Source organism: Gouania willdenowi, chromosome 17 (assembly GCF_900634775.1).
Source record: "Gouania willdenowi chromosome 17, fGouWil2.1, whole genome shotgun sequence".
In the NCBI taxonomy this organism is placed as follows: domain Eukaryota; kingdom Metazoa; phylum Chordata; class Actinopteri; order Blenniiformes; family Gobiesocidae; genus Gouania; species Gouania willdenowi.
In genome coordinates this window covers 32913069-32935099 of record NC_041060.1, presented here as the reverse complement: position 1 = coordinate 32935099, position 22031 = coordinate 32913069, and the positions used below count along the sequence as shown (strand labels likewise).

Genomic DNA, 22031 nt, shown 5'->3' with positions numbered 1-22031 from the left:
TAGTCGTGTTGAATTCAAAACGTTTGCTTGCGTGTCTACCTGATCATCGAACAACTCCTCCTGCTCCTTTTTCCATAGTCCCAGTTCCAGGGCGGTCTGGTACTCCACGGTGTCTCTGGAAGACTGAGGGACCAGTGGGGTCTTTGGTGGTTCTACAGACACACACTTAGAAGCAGCAGGAGGGGCAGGTGGCTGTGTGTGGACTGGAGGGTTGATCTAGAAACAAGAATTGGGAACAGAATCTTTGGTAAATACTTGGAACAGGTTTCAGTTCAAAGGCATAAAATATGAAAGTATTTGCATCTTTTAAAACTGTAAAACTGGACCCACACTGAACTAAAAATGTTCCATCTATTCTTGAAGTAACTGCATCACAGGGTCCCTACCACATTATGATGAACTCAACAACACACACAGATGATGTCAGAGCCAGATCTAAGCAGCTGCTTAGGGCCCCGCGGTCACCAGGGCCCCCCCACATGACGGCTGTTCGTCACACTTATTCAACCTGTTATTTATAGTGAACTGTTACATATTTGTTAACGCCCCCATCCTTCAAAAAACACTGTTAATGTCACTATCGGTATCAACCATGTGTTTGGAGGCAGATTTCCTATGATGACAATATAAATGACTTTGCTTCTTAAAAACAAGAAAAACAAACATATTCATTAGCAAAAAGAAAGAAAATAAAAAAGTGGTTGGAGATAATAATCTATAATGTTCTTATTTTAAGTGCTAAAAATAATTATAATTACATTTTTCATTTGAATGTTTAGACTTTCAACATTTCTTTTGAGGCTCCTTTTAAAAAACAATTACATTTTCCACTTTACAAATACTATTCATACTTATTTTGTTGAAAATATGCATTTTTATTTTTTCTATTTATATTTGTATTAATGTTTAACTTTACTTGTTTTTTTAATAGAAAAATGTCCTTTTGCAATAATTACCTTGTTCATTGTGTTTCTCAGTAAAGTAGTTCAGAGTTGTATTTGAAGGATTTCCTTATGCAGATAATGTGTTATTGGATTATTGAAAATTATTATTTATGAGTAAATTTAAAATCAGGCGTTAATTTATTTCTCTTCCATTAGAGTGGCTTTACATACATGTTATTTTACCCTCAAAGTTAAAGTGGTTCATCAGAGTTAATATCATTTAAAATGTTTGACACTGAGGATGATTCAGACAGTAGAGGTTCAGTTAGTAAACTATGACCATCATGTTCATAGAGGGGAAAATGTAATTCATTTGGTTTATAATAGAATAATAGATTAGAGTGCTTTTGTGTTCCTTAAATGTCCATTATTGGCAGTGTGGAGCCCCAAAAGGTATCCCGCTTAGGGCCCTAAGATGCCTGGGGCCAGCCCTGGTTGATGGCATGTTAGAGCCCAATATGTAAATCGGGAAATATTCAAACCAACCTGTGAGGAGTCGGAGACAGTGACCTCTCTGATGTTTACCAGTCCAAGGTCCTCCAGGGATGCCATGTATCTCAGCTCTGCCACCTTCTCATTGGGGCTGTTGGATGAAAACAAAGCGTGGAAACAAAGGTACCCACAGTGGGATCCTTCGGTCAGAACAAGTCTCCCTACCACTGTGTCCCGACCACGGCGATCTGGTCCTGCACGGTTTGCCTCCAGCATTGCTGACCAGTCGACCTGAGGAAACTGCACCTTTCAGAGCTCAGCAGGAGAGACATCTGGATGGAGGCTCGACCAATCAGCTGGTCTCTGCTCATGGAATCTCTGTGCCAAACCTCTACAACCAGAGGAACCCTGTCACACACAGACAGGAAATTCACTTTCATCAGTATTTTAGAAGTTTAGCTTTTTGAGTGTTGGGGTCAAATCCTCTGCTATCCCAGGCTATAAGCAAAAACTAACAGCCAGGGCTGGGTCAATTACACTTGTAATCATGTAACTGATAATTAATTACAAATATGCCGTAATTATAACTGTAATTTAAAAAATCTGTTGCTGTTGTAATTAGGTTTAGATAATTGACTTTGTAATTGTAATTGCCATGAACATTCTATAAAAAATTGTCAATTATAATTCAACACAAAACTGGTTACAGTTCATGTACAGTTTTACTCATGTGTCGTTAACAGTTAGTATAAAAAAAAAAAAAGGATCAGATGCCCACACCAATTGTAATTGAACATGGGAAACTGAGCATGTAATTAAAACTAAAAAATGTAATTGACCCCAACCCTGACAAAAAAACCCCTGAACAGAGAGTCCCAGGCTGAGAACATTAGGCATAGAACAGTGAAACTAAACAGAAGGAATAACATGTACAATTACCACCTTATACAATCAACAGTAAAACGATCCAAATATTATGTAAAAATGTTACAATTTATTAGCATGAGCTACAACAAATACTAATTAAAGTAAAGCTGCACAAATTTGATTTGTGATCACGGTTTTGGCATCGACGATTAAATTAACCTGATCGTCAGCGGTATTATGAAACATTCCCCGGTAACACGTCATTCAAAGGGATATACATAAGGCTGACATTACGCTGTTATTAGCATTAATAAGGTCTTATGAAGGCTGTCATTATCTACATTATGACACCTTTTGGAGCTATGTTGGCATTTCTTGGGAACACACATAATAATAGAATTACAAATCATTTCTTAATGTTTAAAAATGGGGCACATGGTGACTTAGTGGCTAGCACGTTTGCCTCACAGCTATAAAGTCTTACTGAAACCCTGGGGTGGATACTTTCTGTGCGGAGTTTGCATGTCCTCCTAGTGCTTGCCTGGGTTTGAATGACATAAGTACCTAATTAGTTCTGTCAGTATAGCCCTCGATTTCCCTTAAAATAAATAAATAAATAAAATAAAATGGTAAAATGATTCTCAAGAGAACAGACAGGGAGTGGGAAAACTTGTCAGCAAGTATCTTGAGTCTGGATCTTTAAAAATCAAGTCAAAAACCTTGGTGTTCTGATTGACGCAGATCTTACATTCAGCATCAGATCAAATCTATCACAAAAACATCTTCTACCACCTAAAGAACATCTCCAGAGTGAAAGGTTTAATGACTCAGAAAGATCAGGAGAAACTGGTCCATGCTTTTATCTCCAGCAGACTGGACTATTGTAATGGTCTTCATCATCTACAGCTGGTTCAGAACGCTGTAGCTCGGGTCTTAACAGAACAAAGAGGTCAGAACACATTAGTCCAGTTTTAAAGTCTTTACACTGGCTCCCAGTCAGCCTCAGAATAGACTTTAAAGTTCTGCTGCTGGTTATAAATCTGTGAATGGGTTTGGTCCAGAATACATCAGTGAGATGTTAGTCAGGTATGAACCCAGCAGGTCTCTCAGATCTATGAACACAGGTCAGATAGTGGAGCCCAGAGCTCACAGTAAACATGGTGATGCTGTGTTTAGTTGTTATGCTGCAAAGAAGTGGAACAAACTGCAGCAGAGCTGAAATCAGCATCACATGTGAACATTTTTAAATCAAAGTTAAAGACTTTTTTTCTCTACTGCGTATGATTGAGAGAGAGATTTTTGGTCATGTTGATGATGTCACGTGTTTGTTGATTATTTTAATTGATGTTCTTATAGATTTTAAGCTGTTTAATGTTTTCTGTTGCACTTTTTGATCATGTAAAGCACATTGAGTTGCCTTGTGTCTGAAATGCGCTACACAAATACATTTTCCACGCCTTGAAACATATTTTAATAAATATCAACAATAACTTCATGTGTGTAAGCCAGAGAACTGTAACACGGTTCCCCAGTTCTGCATTTAAATAAATTGTAATTGACAGTTTTTATACAATTTCCATGACAATTATAATTACAAAGTCAATTATGTGAACTCAATTACAATTCAAATGTGATTACAACAGATTTTTAAATTAGAAATATAATTACGTAATATAATTGTAATTAATTACCAATTACAATTATAACTGACCCCAACCCTGACTCCTACTGTCAAAGGTAAACAGAACCAGAGAGCAGTATCACAGTAGATGTAAAAGCTCAGAGTTTCAAATAACCATTTTAAAGGATGAAAACACACAAATATCATAATTACAGGTTAATCAACGAGAGTGAAAACTGTTGGTGTGAAAAGTTTTGTACATCCTGTACTTACTTAAATAATCATAGTTGAAGCAAAAAAAACGTACCGCTGTATTGGCCGCATTCCCATAATTTAGCAATTTTCCAAGAACAATCACGTAAAGGCCGCTCCGTGACATAGGCCACACCCTATTGGCTAATGAGGGTGCCCTTCAAACGACTCGGCCAATCAGAACGGGCAGGTAGGACGGCTGCTGTACTCCCTTTAACGGAAATTTCCAGATTTTTCCGTGTATTCTGATCAGTTTCAACGGATGAGTTTCCATCTCCACATGAAGTAACGTAACGTGGTGATTTATGCAGTTTATTGTTTTTCTATCATAAACTGGCTGATTTTTACTTTATCCTGAGTGTTTCAGCGCTCTCGCACTATATCCATGTGTTTATTGTTTAATGAAATAGGATCCCCAATAGTCTTCACTTGAATGACTCTAGTGAAAACTGTTTTTCCTGGGGTCCCAACAAAATTCACAAGAAACTTAAAACAATGTCCTTCATAAAAATCAAAAATAAATACTGTAAGTGAAATCTTTCACCTATTAAACATCAACTAAAACAGAAGAACATCATTCAACATCCTAACAACATGTCACACCAACATCAGATCTATTAAATATAAATAAAAACAAATGTTTGACTTCTGCTGTCATTCGCTCCCACGTAATTTCCCCTCACAATCGGACGCCTCCGTCCTGATTTAATAAAGCACATTAGGCCATTTATTTTATTTTAGTTGATTTACAAACCCGCCAATGTTGATTTTGTCAAAATTGAAATAAAAATAAAATGACTTTTAAAAACTGTTTTACCTGTTAAAAGATTGTGTGATATTAATTTTCAACATATTTAATGTTTTACACGTAATATAAAACAAAATTCTAGGACATGAGTGTCACGAGTATTGAATTTCCAAAAGTGGAAGTAGAGTTGTCTCCCTTTCCTATCTGTGGTGTGCACGCTAGAAGGCTGCGTAGAGGTTGGGGAAAATGGTGGAGTATCTCTGCTTCATGATTAGGGGTGGGACCTCTGGGTACCTCATGATACGATACACGATACAAAGCTCACGATAACGGTTATCTCACGATATGATCATACTGCGATTATCGATACATTGGTCAAAAATCAATCTACGATCATCTATGACATAGGAAAAAAAAGTGAAAAAATACAATTGTTATTTTATATCTCTGAAAGACAGTAAATTGAAAAAGTGTCCTATGAACAGTGACACTATTTTAGTGTAAAATTTCTGTAAATAAGTGTCAACATACTAATATAAACGAATAAGTATCTCCAATAGTGCTTTATGTAAACAACAAATAGGGTCTTTCTTACCAGTGACATCATTATAGTGCAATATTCCAGTAAACAATATATTGGTTCCTTCAACAAACAGTGACAAAATGTCTGTAAAGACGTACCTGCACATTTTAGTGAAAAAGCAGAAACAGTTTAAAAACAATAAATTAAAAAAAATCTATACTTAGCGCGAGCAAATCGATAATCGATCGTATCGAGAGATCGTCACACGCCTATTCATGATTGAGGGAAGTAGTTTGAAAAAAGGTGTTTCCCATCAGTGCAGTTTAACAAATACATTAGGAGATGTGATCTCAGTTCTTTTGGAAAGCGAGGAAAAATATATCGTCATTTCGACCATATCGGTGTCACCATCAAAATGCGGATATGATTCTTCAACAACGATCCACGTGGTCGCTGGGTTTGGGCGTGAATACGTTTTTGTTAAGATTGTCGATACCTATTCTCGTCTTCCTCAAGAAAGGTCAAATTAAAAACAGTGTCATTTTTCAAATAAAATTGACTTATTGGATTGTGTGAAATAACATCGAATTTTATTGATTTATTAATTATTAAATATAGCCTTATATTCATAGGCTGGATGCTTTTAATATTTTAAATGATGAATAATGATTTGAATTTACTAATTTAATTTAATGTATTAAACTAGTTTCTTTTATGTTATTTATTTAAATAACACTTTTAGTTTTTCAATATAATATGTCTTGCCTTCAGATAGCTTGGACATTTCCCAAATCTCAATTTATGTTTTTTCTTCAATTTGTGAAGCTTATATCTAGATCTGTATCTAATGATTGAGAAGAATTCAAAATAAAATGTTCCAAATTACAGATTCTCATCAGAAATCTCAATCTGTTTATGTAGCATCTTGGTCAGCCATATCTATTCTCCTTGTTTATCCATCTCATCCTCTGTTGGACATCTTGCATCACTTGTCATATCATGTAGATTTGTTCTGTTTCCGTGGCAACAATTCCAACTTTGTCTTTTTTGAAGGGTAGGGATTGTTTCCTGTACAATGGTGTCTTATAGAACGTAGTATTGTTTAGTGATTTTGAGAATTTGGGGAAGGGGGAGACATCTGTTTATTGCGATTCAATTTTCACAGTATTGATGTGAACCTTGATACCTATGAATCGATTTTTAACTGCCTTACAATTAATCGTTACGTCCCTAATATGCACCCATATTTTATTATTCTATTATGATGTTGCACTTGTATTAATTTCTCCACAGCTCTGTACAGCACTTTGTGATTTTATCTGCAAAAAGCACTTTATAAATACATTACATACTTAAGACATTTTGATATTGAAATGTGTCGCAAAAGCGCCATGGGAACACCTTTTCCGCAAATATACGTCAGAGAACGTGACGTACATGGTCACATGATCACTACTCTCCGAGAAAACACGACGCGGCATGTGAAACAGAAGAGGAGACCCAGACATTTCTTTGCATTATACTTTACGAGTAAATACACTCTCTTGTTTGAATAAATTCAAGTTAAATATATGTAAGTGTTTGTTGTTTGTTAAATGAAAAGGGAACTTAGTTGTAAGTTCTTGTGTAACACTTGTTTTTAATATTTATATACTCGCCAAACTTGCACAAGCAGCAAAAACAATAAAAATCACAAACACTAATTTTATTTTTATTTTTACTTCAACCACCGACATGGGATTTTCATCTCAAGATTTTGTAAACCAACCAAAATGAAATAATTGGCCTTATCCAGAGCTAGTGATGTTCAGTGGTTGTTACAGTTCATTCATTCTGCTGTAAAGGTGACTGTCAGTAATATTCTGCCTCCCGACACCAGCTTTCACTGGACACGTGTGTGACTGACTGAAAAATCCACCTCCGCATCGGCCGCACCCTCAACTTTAAAGGACAAAATAGCATTTTATACACCGCAAAATATGGTAATGTGTACATTTTGAGTCCATGATTAACAGTTGTAGTTTTTTATTACCTGTTGAAAGTGTCTTGTAACTGATGTGGTAGCGTAGCAAATTCGAAGGCACAGTAAGACTTAGAAAAAGACACCTCCATGTTTCGCTGCAGCTCCACAGGAGGGCTGGTCATGATCGGAGCTGCACTGCCAAAGAACGGGTACGAATACCTTAAAAACAGCAAACACAACATAAAACCATGAGGAATGCTGAATGTGTTTGTTTTTCTTCATTTTAGCTCAATTACAAAAGCTCACAGCAAACAGGAGCCTTTACCTGAGCGAAGCAGCAATAGGGTGAGACAAGCTGAGGTTTCTCAGGCTGCAAAGGTCCAGGGAGAAGCAGAAGTGATGGGAAGAGGAGGGAACAGCCACTTTAGGAGCAGACACACTGATGGATGTTGCAGCATCAGGCTGGCTATGACGCTGAGCAGAAACCTCCAAATCTGTAGCCGCGCACACACACACGCACACGCACGTTAGGCTCCAACACTAGCTGGGTTTCCATTATCCTTGGAAATGTGCAAAATCTAAATAGTGCAATAAAAACTGTTGATGGAAACATCTGAATTTCGAAGGGAAAAAAAACACTCAAATATCACTAAGAGGACAAATTTCAGATGTTTCAATATTTGTGCAAAAAAGAGATTTGCACAGTGATCTCTTTTTCGCACAAATATGCTTTAAGCTATGACACCTTGGCAGATTTGGTCGTGAGTGATCGTGAGTGATCCCTCTGATTAAAAACTCTTGGTGATCTGGGCTCATCTGTTAAAACCAGTCTCAGAAACCTTGGGGTTGTTTTTGATCAGTCCATGTCTTTGGAGGGACATTGTCGTCAATTGACTAAAAACTGTTTTTACCACCTGAGAAATATTTCTAAAGTGAGGCATTTATTATCAAAATCAGATCTGAAACTGGTCATACACGCATTTATATCATCTCATATTGACTACTGTAATTCTGTTTTTTCATGTTTTAATAAGTCGACCCTAAACAGACTCCAGATCGTTCAGAACGCTGCTGCCAGACTTTTAACTGGTGCTTCTAGAACATCCCACATCACCCCATTCTTGCTACTCTGCACTGGCTTCCAGTTAAGTTTCGAATAGAGTACAAAATGTTAGTTCTCACGTTCCGAGCATTACATGGTCAGGCTCCTAAATATATCTCAGACTTGTTGTGCCCCTGCACTTCAGGGCAAAACCTTTGATCTTCAGGTCAGGGTCTCCAAAAGACCCCAAAAACTAAATTTAAAACCAGAGGAGACCTGGCGTTCCAGGCTGTAGCTCCCAGACTCTGGAATAACCTGCATCAGTCTCTCAGGGAGCTCAACTGTGTAGTCACTTTTAAAAAACTGCTGAAGACTACACTTTACAGTAAAGCTTTTACTTAACTGGATTTTAAATTTGTATTATCCTTTTCTGATGCTGCTCCTATGATGTATATGCACTAGGGATGAAACGATTCACTCAACTCCCGATACGATTCGATTCACAATGCGATTCTCTCGCAATTTATTTTACAAAATGGGACTGTAGACAAATGCTGACTGAAAAATATTCCTTTATTTTTTTGGGAGAAAAAAAAACTAGAAAATACTGTACTATTTTCCTTTTATTTTCATTATGAAAAGAATCCTTTGATAAACTATTCAAAACAATGCAATTTAATTAGAAATAAATCTTGAATAAAATAAATAAAGAAATAATACAAATGAAGAAGAAGCCTATTAATTTAAATTCTGGTTCTATAGTAAACAATGCAAAACTGCTTAATAGTTCTTTTTCTTTTTAAAAGTGCAACTAAAAATTAATTTTGTGCCTTAACAATTGGACTTTAAAAAAAAAAACAGTCATTGCACTGTATTTGTCAGATATTTGTTTGGACCAGCAGAGGGCGCTGGTAACCCAGTGGTTGGTTGGCATGCAGCTATTCTGTGCAGTGAAGAAGAAATGCTATGCTAGCAGACAGAACTAATAGAAAAACCTGACTTTTACAGATATTCACGTAATATTAGATATTCTTTCGGTGCTAAAGGGGTAAGGAATCATTTATGAGCATGTTTAAGAGTAGAAGGCGGCCAGAAAGAAAGTAGTAGCAGATTCCACCCGCCGCCTACACTTCTGATGTTTAAAAAAAATACTGCGATTCAATTTTCACAGTATTGATGTGAACTGTCATACCTATGAATCGATTTTTAACTGCCTTACAATTAATCGTTACATCTCTAATATGCACCCATATTCTATTATTCTATCATGATGTTCCACTTGTTGTATTAATTTATCCACAGCTCTGTACAGCACTTTGTAATTTTATCTGCAAAAAGTGCTTTATAAATACAATACTTACTTAAGACATTTTGATATTGAAATGTGTCGCAAAAGCACCATGGGGACACCTTTTCCGCAAAAATACGTCAGAGAGCGTGACGTACATGGTCACATGATCACTACTCTCCGAGAAAACATGACGCGGCATGTGTAACAGAAGAGGAGACCCAGACATTTCTTTGCATTATACTTTAAAATGATTAGTGCCACATTAGATTTGAACAAAAGAAAACAGTGTTATGAGGAGGTTTGGAGAGTCCGTCTTTCTGCAGCGAAGTCTCACAGGATGAAATTTCACAGGAGTTGTGAGGCTCCTGCCCAAAACAACTTTCAATGGAAACACGTTCAAAGTGCAATTATACTTTGTCGACATTTCAAAATATTGCTTTTATTTTGCGAAAATCTGTAATGGAAACCCAAACGTCCTCTGTGACAATGAGGTAAATACCCACCTTCCAGTTGTGTCTGTTTCTTGTCATGATGAAGCTCTTCAAGCAAACTCTCAGCTTCACTCTCTGTGTGTGACGATGGAGGACAAAAAGGGGGACCAGTGGGATGCGTAGAAGAGTTGGGGTGCTTTAAGTCTGGAGAAGAGCTCTGTGGTCTTTGATCAGATTGAGGGGCAGATGGAGATTGTAAAGGTCCTCTTTCGTCCTCTTTTGTTGCAGACTAGAACGAGTTCAAAACACAACGTACAGTAGATGTTTAAGTTCAAACATATTTCATTCTGACCAAATTAAATGGTACTGCAGAAAAAAGCAATCAGACTACTCTCCAGTTCAATGAAAAATCAAGGGAAAAAAAACACAAAGGGAAGGTGGTTATTGTAGTGCGAGGTGGGAACCCTGAGAGGAAGAGAGCTTTATATATATATATAATTCCAAGTTTTATTGAATTTAAAATACTGCAAACAGAAGAAACAAACAAACATGTATTGACAGAACATACATAATGGAGGTATAAAATAAAAATAAAATAAAATAAATTAAAAAACTAACTAGATAAATAAAAGACAGGTAGGTGTGTAAACAGGCAAGGTCTCCAAATCAACACATCTTTTGACTAAAACAAGCCCATTTTTCTGCCATTATATTATTTTCACAGTTTCATCTCCCCAACATCTTCTCACATGGATCCACATGCTTTCTACATACTGAAGCTACTTCCAACACCTCAGAATATTCCAGAAATGTGTTTGTTTAACTGTGGTACCATAGTTCTGTGTCCAAGGAGACAGAGTCTTGGTGACCTGGGAAGTTCACAATTCAACCATTTGTTCATGCAATCTAAAACATTCCCATAATGTGTGGATAAACGTGCCACGTTTTTCCTCACACTTCCAGTATAAATCAGTGTTTAGCCCATTGTGTTAAGTCTTGATGGATTAAAATAATATCTATAAATGATCTTATATTGAATACATTTGACTCTGGCTTCTCTTTCTATTTTTCAGTGTTGGAAAAAATCCCCTCCCAAGTTTTTTTCGATCCAGTGTACAAGACACATCATCTTGTGATTACAACATCCAGAATTATTTGTCCAAGGACACATCTCATACCATCTCCAAGCCTTATGATGCATTTTGGGTAGATGTAGGCAACACTCAACACTCACCTCTTTAATACAGATTCTGATTTGTAAGTATTTCCAAAAATGGCCTTTGCCCTACAATTTCAATTTATCTTTAAGTCTGATATGTGCAAGAAAAATGCAATTTTCAAATAAATCATCTACTATCCTGATGTCTTTTCTCAGCCACTGAGCCCAGTAAACAGGCTGTCTGTCTCTCTTTATTTTGGGGTTCTGCCATATGGATGCATATGTTTGAGTATACTGAGAAGTTTTACATCTCTTATGTACTTCCTGCCAAAACATTTCCAAATGCTCTCGAAGAGTGGTTCTCAAACTTTTTTGGTTCAAGTACCCCCTTTCTTTAAATTTAGAATTCAAGTACCCCCTTTATGTCTGACAAGAACATTTTACTCAGAACTCTGTAAAAAAATAACTAAAGAGCATAATGATGGAATGAATAAGTGATAACTTACATTTTAAAGAATCTCATTTTGTAAATAAGTGAATGAAATCATATTTAGTCTCATCTCCCTCCTGATGTGGGACCAAGACTGATCCTTGTATTTTCAGGTCAGGTTCTAATCAAGATCCCTTTTTATTATCATTTTGTGTTTTTGGAGTCATTTTGTGTACTTTGTTGTTGTTGTTTGTTCTTTTTAATATTCAGTATATTTCTTCTCTTATTTTGTGTTTTTGTTGTTTTTGCGTGTTGTTGGTATTATTTAAATTATTGTGTGTGTGTGTGTGTGTGTGTGTGTTTTTGGTGTCGTTTGGTTGTTTATGTTTTTTTGTCTGTTATCTTTATGTTTGTTGTTGTCTGTTCTTTTTATTATTCTGTATTTTTACAATATTTTTCTAATTTTGTGTATTTATATTTAGCATTATCTTTATCTTCATATTTACTAAAATAAACATTATAAAACTTCATACTTCTGCTTTTATTTGTTAATTTTCCTCTCTCTCTCTCTTAAGTCCCTCCTGTAGTGCCATTGTGTACTCCTAGGGGTACACATACCCCCATTTGAGAAACACTGGTCAAGAACAGTGGTTCCCAAACTTTTCACGGTCAATACACCTTCAGACATTTAACCTGAAGCCATGTACCCCCTGCCGCTGCACACTTTTGTAATGCAGCGTTTTTCAACCTCAGAGCTGTGACCCCATGTGGGGTCGCCTGGAATTTAAATGGGGTCCTCTGACATTTATAATAATTTCTAATAATAAAAAATACTGATAAAAAATGTAAGTATTACACTTTTTCAAATGATAACACCACACACAAAACCATTTTAAACAACTATTCTATACTTTTACTTTCTCAAATATAAATCTAGTTCAAACAAAATGCTGTATAAAATTATCTGAGCTGGCACATCTTGTGGCAACATCATCCTGGCAACAACAAAAAATTATCAAAAGCTAATTGTAGGAAAAAAAAAAAAAAAAAAAAAAAAAAAGTCTCTGCAGATGCAAAAAAAGTGTGATAATAAAACATGGTCACGACCCAAAAAAGTTGGTAACCAACAATGTAATGTCAAATTTAGCCCTACAGTGAAATTTGTCTCTGAATTTTTCCTATCCTGTTGAGGAACAATATATAATTAAAGGCACACTGTAACTTTTGGCCACTGGGGGCGCTAGACCTGTAACTTTCACATCAAGCGCCCCTAGTGGCCACAAGCGCCGCAGCACTGTCGCAAAAATCAACAGTCAGTAAGTCAGTCGGACCAGCGTCCCTTGTCTTTTGATTGTGTATGCAGACAGTAGTTGACCTGTAACTTCGGTATAAGGATTGGCTCTAAGGGCTGGGTCGAGCATGCTGGGGTGCGAAGCGGGGCTGGGCTCACACCGCGGCAGCAGGAGCAGAAGCCGCTCGGCCGACGACAGTAGCGAGACCAGGGAATGGTCAACCCTATTGTACGAGCTAGCATAGGGAATCAAGAGCACAGGAGCTTTATATATTTATTTATATCAATGGTTCTGAGGTCAGAGTTGAGTCAGACCTGCATTCTTCCTGATCCGTACGGAGAGCATTGACAGAGTGTAATGTTACTTTTCTGTTACCGTCCCGTCTGAAACAACATATAAGCAGTGTTTGATCTTCCCCTGCATACGATAAGTGTATGTGTGATGGTAACCGTTGTTTTGAGTCCTGTATCGACCTCTGGATCTCTACAGCACACACGCATGCACACGCACACACACACACATTTTTACTGAGCATAATGCCTGTCATAGACTTTCTCATCATGGAGACCATGTCCTTAGCATTGCGGTAGGCTTTTAATGTTATGTGAATAACATCGATATTACGATATAGTCCTATGCTATATCTCCCAAATAAATATATCAATATTTATTAAAAACTCGATATATCGCCCAGCCTTAGGTTTGGAATGAGCAAATTTGGTGGAAATTGGTGGAAAAACAGCTGAGATATTGCATTTCAAATGCTTGGGGATTAGCATTAACCTAGCATTAGAATTAACCTAGCAGAAGCATTAACATTAACCTAACATTAGCATTGGGCTAACATTAGCATTACCCTAGCATTAGCAATAACCTGGCATTAGCATAAACATTAACCTAGCATTAGCATTGAGCTAACATTAGCATTAACCTAGCATTGGCATTAGCCAAGCAAGTTTATCATGTGGCGATAATAACAGAAAGTAGAAAAAAATGTTTAAGATTTTTACTTTCAAAAAGCCAAACTTCACCATTTCGTCGACTACCCTTGCATTTGTTCTAAAACAGTGTTTTATCTTAAAACAATATATTACTGAATAGGATTTAAATCAAAGTTGTAACCTGTTCTCTCCGTAAAGTCACAGCCACTCCCACTGTCGTCTGCAGCTCCACAGGCAGAGGGTTCTGTGGCTGCGCTTTCACTTTCGGGCTGTGCAGTGGAAACGCTCCCTCCAGTATCGCAGCTTCTTTTTCCAGATCCACAGAAGCAGCCGATAGTGCTAAGAAGGGAACATCAGCGCTGCCTAGACAGTGAATCCCACAGCACAGATGAACCTGAGGAGATCAACAGGGCATTAGTTAAACACACACACGCACACACACACACACACACACACACAGACCTCACCTGTAAACAGGGCTGCTGGGACAAGAATAAGCGAAGAATGTGTTTGTTACTATGAATGCGCACATAAGCCCGGTCTGGCTCAAAGTCAGGACTTAAAAGGGAGTGGAAAGGTTCACTGGTGACGTCGCTTCCGAGTAAAGAGTAGTAGAAAAAGAACTCCGAGCCCACAGAGGACAGTTTCATTGAGGTCGGGATCAGCTGCAAGGAACAAGAAGAAGAAAAAAAATGTTAGTGTAACGTAAATAAAAATGACACTCAGCACTGTAGCAAGTTCAATACAATGCTTGACATATTTATATTTACTAGCGGCTCATGTGGCACTCTCTCCACCAATGCCAGTGCTGCTGCCCAAGGAGATACACTCTCATTGGCCACTTCGGCTAGCCATTTCTGTGATTATAGGGAGGATTTAAGAGATGTGGGACTCCAGATGTCTGAACAGGGCTCCCACTCCTCAGATCAAAGTTCAGGGGCTGAGGTGGAGAACAACTCCATGGTACTATCATGTGCCTGGCCCTACGTCTGCTGTCCACAGCTGTACCACAGCAGGCAGAAGCAGCACCTGCAAGCACCTTCTTCAAGCGCAGTCTAGCCCCCACAGCCTTCGTTATTCCCCATTCAGATGATTATCTGAAGGAGTTACAGTCCTATTGGAGGAACTGTAAGGCTTGCTCTGCAGAGGGGCGGACCCTGGCAGCCATGCATAATGCAGAGGTGGCTGGCCTGGATCGCACTCCGGCAATCAAGCCTGCCATCGCTTCTCTCATTGTGTCCCCAAACGAAGCTCTGCATAGAGATGCTAGGTGCCCTCAACCCCAGCGTCAACTAACTGATGACCTTCTCACAAGGGCTTATGATGCTGGAGCACGTGCGGGTCGCATGGGAAACTCCCTGGCACACCTCATGTTAGCCCTCTCAGCTTCACTGCAAGAAGACTCAGTGGATGCCTTCAAAAAGCACCAAAAAACCTACTTGTTTCAGCAATTATTTCAGTCCAACCTAACCTAGTGTTGTGCTTTATACTATTTACTTGATGCTATTATCTATTTTATTAATTTTACTACTATGAAGCACTTTGTGACTATTGTCTGTGACAAGTGCTAAACAAATCAATTTGACTTACTTATATATGAATTGTATAAAAAGGAAAAGGAACAGAGGGTCAGTATGCCAAAAAACCAGAGCACACTATTCACCTGTTCCAGTTTGCTAGGAAATGCCAGAGTGACAGAAAGAATGAACATGTCAGTGCAGCGATCTGCAGGTCCCACTCGGTAAAATCCCTTCTGTGGGATCAGAACGGCTTCCAAGTCGGTCACTGAGGAAGAACCTGCACCAGAGAAAGCACAGAGAGGAAAAATCACAAAGCCAGGCAAAGCAAATCTGAAGCCTTGACCTCTACACATAGTGCTGGACCAATTACTCATCAGTAAAACTCTTCTTTGGACTGACCTCGTACTTTTTATTACAGAGTCAAACAGTTGGGGGTCTGTGTCACACCAGGGTTGGGGTCAATTATAGTTATAATTGTGTAACTGATAATTAATTACAAATACTAAGGCTGGGTTTAAAAAAATCAATCAATCGATTTTAATCGATTCTCCTTTGTATAGCCCGACATCCATTCATAAAACCCTTGAATCAAACCTTTTAATATGTCTTACTGCCTGTAGATTAGTAGCGCGGCAACTCGCGCTGCTGGGGGACGGCACGCACCGCAGCTCTACCCAAAAGGTAATAATAATTTTATATAGCACTTTTTTTGGACACTCAAAGATGCTTTACAGAATTAAGGGATTATTCTTTCACTCCACACTTAGTGGTGGTAAACTATTAATGTAGCCACAGCTGCCCTGGGGCAGACTGACAGAGGCGAGGCTGCCAAAGTGCGCCATTGGCCCCTCCGACCACCACCAACACTCATTCACGCGCACGCACGACATTCACACTAGGCAATGTGGGTGAAGTGTCTTGCCCAGAGACACAATGACAGATACCACTGGGGTGACTGCCACCCCACTGTGGCACCTGGAATTCTCAGTGGTCTCCATCCACTTACTAACCAGGACCAGACCTGCTTAGGTATTGTAAGGATGTGATTTGAGCTATTATCACAGTTTTATAGGCTTTAATGGAGGTCGTGACTCTTTCCCCGCTTATGCCTGCCCATTCCTCAGCCTTCCAGCCAATCAACACTCAGAACACATGTGAACAAGACACACATTGGCAGAGAAAGCTGCACGCAAACATGATACCTTCACGGACATGGGAAATCATAGTTGTTCCCTGCGCTCAAGCAGCAAATGAGTATAATATCCTTAATTGAATCAAAAGTGAATTGTGAATCAAATCGAGAATCATGAATCGAATCAAATTGGGCCCTTGTTAATCGAATCGAATCGATTGGGGAAATTTGAATCGATACCCAGCCCTAACAATTACGATGCATTTATCATTTTAATTGCAAAAACCTTTTGCTGTTGTAATCATAATAGAATTGTAATTGATTTCAGATGATTGACTTTGTAATTGGCATGGAAATTCTATGAAAAGCTGTCAATTAAAATGTAGTCAAATGCAAACCTGGGGTTGGGGAACCATGTTACAGTTCTCTGGCTTACACATACTGTATGTAGTTAGCAATTATTAAAAAATCTTTCATATCCAGTTTAACTGTCAATTCTCATGATAATCATTTTACCATTTAAAAAATAACTTTAAGAGGAACTAAATCCCTGCCTTCTGCTGACCTGCCACTAGGGAGGAAATTAAAAAAAATGCCTTGATTATGGGCGTTACTGCTGTAGCAATAAGACAGGCCCACTCAGGCAGGAAGACACAATCATCACAGCAATGAGAAGTACGTGCACGTCCGCGCACACGCAGACAGACGGGAATGTGCACATGATGTGTCTTTACATACACACATAGCTTAATGAACCCTCTGACTAGACCAGAATCTGCTCTTAATAGAAGCACAGAGTCAAAAACATTCCACAATGCAGCACAGCTGCTTTGCACGGAGCATTAGAACCACCATCAGTGCTCACTGAGGGGTGTGATTGCAGCTTTTTGAGGGGGTTGGGGTCTCAGCCAATAGCAAAACTCAATTGTAATAGCCAGCATTCAACCCTTAGAGGACAGTGACTCTGACATGTTACAACTAAATATGCAAAATGAAAATACTTTTACTAAAATGTAAAAAGTGGGACTAGGATCAACAGCACTGCAGACATCAGATATATTGTCCAAAGTGAAACTTCACAGTAGCTTAAATTTTCTAAATAAGAAATCAGATAACTACATATTTTATAACATAGAACATTAGAATCTGAAAAAATAATAAACTCTTCCCCTAGCATCTCAGCATAGTGCGAAAAAAAAATGAAACATGCCTGTGGCACACATATAGAGGGGGCGGGCTCACATCGCGCTAAGGTAACTCACAAGGACGGAACGTGAAAAAGTCTGAAAAACTGTGGAGGGAAAAAAATAAAATAAATAAATAATATATATATATATATATATTTTTGAAACTCGAATTTGCAAAATAAAAATCGTTTTTATCTACAAATTTATTAAATCGATTTTTTTTCCCTACTTAATACCAAATACATATGTATTCAGCAGAGGGGTTTTAGTTACTCTTTAAATCTAGGGGTTTACTAACAGACATAAAGGCTCAGACGCCCACATCAAAAATATTAATACCAATATTTCCATTGATTAGAAAGCCTAACAAGGTAAACAGGAGATGAAAAACAGATTGCATTATAGATAATATTCATTAGTATATTTTATAAGAGACATGGGTAAAAACTGAACCGTTATCATGAGAAATGCTAACAGAAAGCCTTATGCTGCATTCACACCAAACGCAAACAGATTACATGCAAAGTCAATGGTCACAAGAGCAAAGTTAAGTTTTATGGGTTATTAATTACAAACTCCTTGATTGTGAATTCAACTTTAGTAACTGAAAACGTAATTTTAATTGAATTTCAGGGGAAATATAATAATTGTCATTTTAATTGTAATGTGAAAAAAATGCTGGTTAAGGCAATCATAATTTTCTTGTAATTGAACATGGATATTTGAAGACTTAATTGTAATTAAAAATTGTAAATGACCCCAACCCTGTGTCACACAGAAGATAAGAAAAGTGAAATTTTATTTTATTAAACGAATGGAAGACACAAGCACTTCCTCATTAAGTTTCAATGTTAAACAGTGTTTTTCTTCTATAGAGGAAAAAAAAGAGGCGGTGAAATGGGAGGAGTAGCTGACCTTGTCTAGGCGGGGCTTTCGTTGCTTTGAATGGATCAGGTGAGGGTTTACGGGGCTTGGTGTCATTTTCCAGCACCAGGCTGAGCAGAAGGGCTGGTTTCTGTTTGTTATATTTACTGTTCAGCAGTGGATACCAGCGAGGCTCCTGAAACACATGGACACCTTCAGAAGAAGACTAGGGATGGGCGATATAGACCAACAAAAATTATCCTGATAATTTCTGGTATTTTTCACGGTAACAATAAATAAATAAAACAATTTCCAATTTAAAGTGTAAACAGGTTCCTTACAAACACAAATGAATTTGAAACATTAAAAAAAGCTACAGTAGCTGCTCACTGAAAGAGTTCATGGGCTGATATTTTACAGAATATATTAGTGCATGTGGGTCACTCTATTAGTGTTATTGTATGTAATTCATTTATTTCCTCACTTAAAATGAAATTATTTTCTTAAAAAACAGCACATGAAAAGCAAAAATAACTCCATTAGTGTGTTTACTGCCGATGAATCTTGTTTCATTTATCTTATGAGTTACATAAAGTTATGATTAATAAATAACTCTGATTTCCTTTAATCAAACCAGATCAAGCTGATGATTTAATCATTCAGTATATTTAGGTGTAATAATCTCAATAGTTACATTAGTCTAATGGGACCAGTTTTGTCTGTGAACACGTGAAATATAATAAAAAAATGTTGCGTTTCAACAATTGGGATGCTGAAAAGTGACATTAGTATTTATGCTAACATTTATTTTACGTATGTGACATGTTAGCTTTTATTCTTCCAAACAAGTATTAAATCTGACCATAAACAAATTGGTGACACTTTGTGGTTTGATGACAGTAGGCTGTGTCCTTTTTACTTGGTCTATTCCTTTTATGAAGTCGTTAGCTCTTAGCTCAGTCTGTGTGTTGGTGTGTTAGCTTAGCATAGTTAGCATTAGTTGAGTTTCCAGTTCATAATTGTTGCTACAGGTTCATCTCTGTCCCCGTGTTTGTGGAGCTTTGGGTGGATCTGACGGAGGAACTTGGACTGGTTCACTTTGTTGGATGGTTGTCTGGTTTTAACCAAGTAGTGGTCCATGATGTATCGCTGCATGGCAGCTTCAGGTAGCCGTGATGAGCACCACCCTCTGTGTATGTGTGTGTGTTTGGCGGGGGGGGGGGGGGGGGGAGGCGGCAGAGGTGGCGAACACCGCATACATTCTGCGGCGGAGCTTCTGTGAACAGCGCTCTGCTCCAGAAAATAACAAGTTGTTGACAAAAAACTAAAAAGTTGCTGACAAAAAAATAAAAGCGTATTAGTGACTCATCTTAATTAGAACGATACCTGCTTCGCTTCCTGAACTGATCGCAGGTCCAGGACGGTGTAGCCTACACTCTCTCTCTTTTTGCTGACAGAGTCAACAGCAAAGCAGTGAAGCTTGATGGGAGTCCTCTGGAGTCTGAGGAAACACAGAAGTCCAGAAACATCACAGCTGATGGAAGCTGTACCTGAGCCAGGCATGCATGCTTCCATATTTCTGCTGATACAACATTTAGCTCGGAGGATTTGCTAAAAACAAATAAGCTATTTATGCTCATGGAGAATTAGGAACACCAGGTTTGGGGTCAATTATAATTGTAATCGCATAATTGATCATTCAATACAATAAGCTGCTAAAGCTAATGCTGCACACGAGCTGAAAATTTTGTTTTTTCTGATTTATCAAACTGTTTCACTTATCGACCTGTCCATCTTGTGCACTTCCTTCAAATTTATAAATTGAACTAAAATAATAGCTTAATAAAATTAATCATGGACCTGGTTAGTGAATGGTGAAAATAGTCCTATTCACACTCGGAAATCTCGCTTGTCCCATCAATATTTACAGTTGTTAAAACAACTACACACATCAAAAAAGGATCTAACAATAATAAAGGTTAATACAGAAAAAAATACATAATCAGAAGTTAAAAGCTTGAAAGAAGGAGTGTGGAAACAAAGGAGGTCTGTCGCTTTGATATGGCTTCTTCCATTGGTTTTACAAAAGTTCTCCGATGCGTGCATCATTCCCGGGTAGAGTCCGAATTCTGCCCACTGGAGACCCAGATAGTCTGTGTTTTTGTGCACCAGGGGTGGAAGCGAGGCCCTTGAAATACAGGAGCGTGATGTTCCTGTATTTCTAAAGCTCATTCACAGCCAGGAGAAGGAGAAGAGATTCACTGTACACTTAGAACTCTTTGGATTACAATATGCTCAAAGATGATTATGGATTTTTGACCAAATGACATCATAAAAAATTACATATTGCAGCTTTAAGGGGTTAAACTCTGACTTGAAGGTGATTGTGGAACTACTGACCTGTGTTGGTGCAGCGTCTTGCGGTCCAGCTCCCAGGCCAGTTCATTGTTGAACAGCGGCTGCTCTCGGTGTTCTGCAGGGTCTGTGTCGAGCAGCTCACCGTTGAAGCTGGCCTGAACCACCAGCTGGAGGGAGGGGCTCTTTGGGAAGTGACGACCTGTGGAGGGACGGAAGCTTGTCAGACACAGACAGCCTACACAGTACACCAAGTAAGGTGTAAGGGAAGAGTTTATTATTTTTTAATTGTAATGTTATAAGTAGTTATCTGATTTCTTAATCAGAAAATTGAAGCTACTGTGAAGTTGCTGTGGCACTTTTGCTTAAACCTGGATTAAAGCTTGAAATAGTTGAATGTCAGAGCCTCATTTGCTTTTTATTTTGGGATTGTTTATGCATTTTAACTCTTGAGGACAATCACAGCAATAAAGTTGCACTTTTGACTATATATCTGATGTCTGCAGTCATTCTGAAGTCTCAAACATCGTAGATTAGTGATAACTTCTGATACTGTCAAATATTCTGACCCTTAGTGGTGAAATAACTGATGCATCCATTTGTTTTCGTTTAATCATTACGGTCTGAAATGATGTCACCAGAATCATTTAAATTAGGTTAATTTACAATAAGTTAATCAAAACTTAATCACTAAACCTGATCAGATTCAGTAAACCATTGATCCTGAGGGGAAAGTGGGTGACATTAATGCTGCTCTCGTACATCTTTAAATGACATGAATAATTAAAAAGGAGCAGTCAGAATAATCCATGTCAGTACAACTTATACAGTATATACCTACCTACCTTACTCATTATTGAAAAATACATTTTTATTTTTGACATACATTTTTGTTTAATTATTACTTTTAATTTATTAGTATTTATTTTGTTTCCTCACATGAGTTAAAAGCTAATATTTTCTGAATTTTTTTAATTAATATTTCTAAAAAAAAAACAGAATTTAAAAAAATTAATTTGGAAAACATGGAATTTAGA

At 37.8% G+C, this 22031-nt stretch overlaps 1 protein-coding gene across 1 annotated transcript in view; it reads right to left on the bottom strand.

Moving 5' to 3' along the window:
• Positions 1 to 22031, bottom strand: part of LOC114478816 (centrosomal protein of 120 kDa-like) — a 51350-nt gene that overhangs the window by 28194 nt on the left and 1125 nt on the right. The window contains exons 2-13 of the mRNA XM_028472098.1: positions 21040 to 21196; positions 20026 to 20140; positions 18691 to 18835; positions 15600 to 15733; positions 14404 to 14601; positions 14118 to 14330; positions 10187 to 10403; positions 7676 to 7844; positions 7420 to 7569; positions 1602 to 1784; positions 1431 to 1527; positions 40 to 216 (exon numbers count right to left, since the gene is read on the bottom strand). Of these exons, the coding sequence (XP_028327899.1) occupies positions 40 to 216; positions 1431 to 1527; positions 1602 to 1784; positions 7420 to 7569; positions 7676 to 7844; positions 10187 to 10403; positions 14118 to 14330; positions 14404 to 14601; positions 15600 to 15733; positions 18691 to 18835; positions 20026 to 20140; positions 21040 to 21196 (1955 nt within the window). The remainder of the gene's footprint in view (positions 1 to 39; positions 217 to 1430; positions 1528 to 1601; positions 1785 to 7419; positions 7570 to 7675; positions 7845 to 10186; positions 10404 to 14117; positions 14331 to 14403; positions 14602 to 15599; positions 15734 to 18690; positions 18836 to 20025; positions 20141 to 21039; positions 21197 to 22031) is intronic.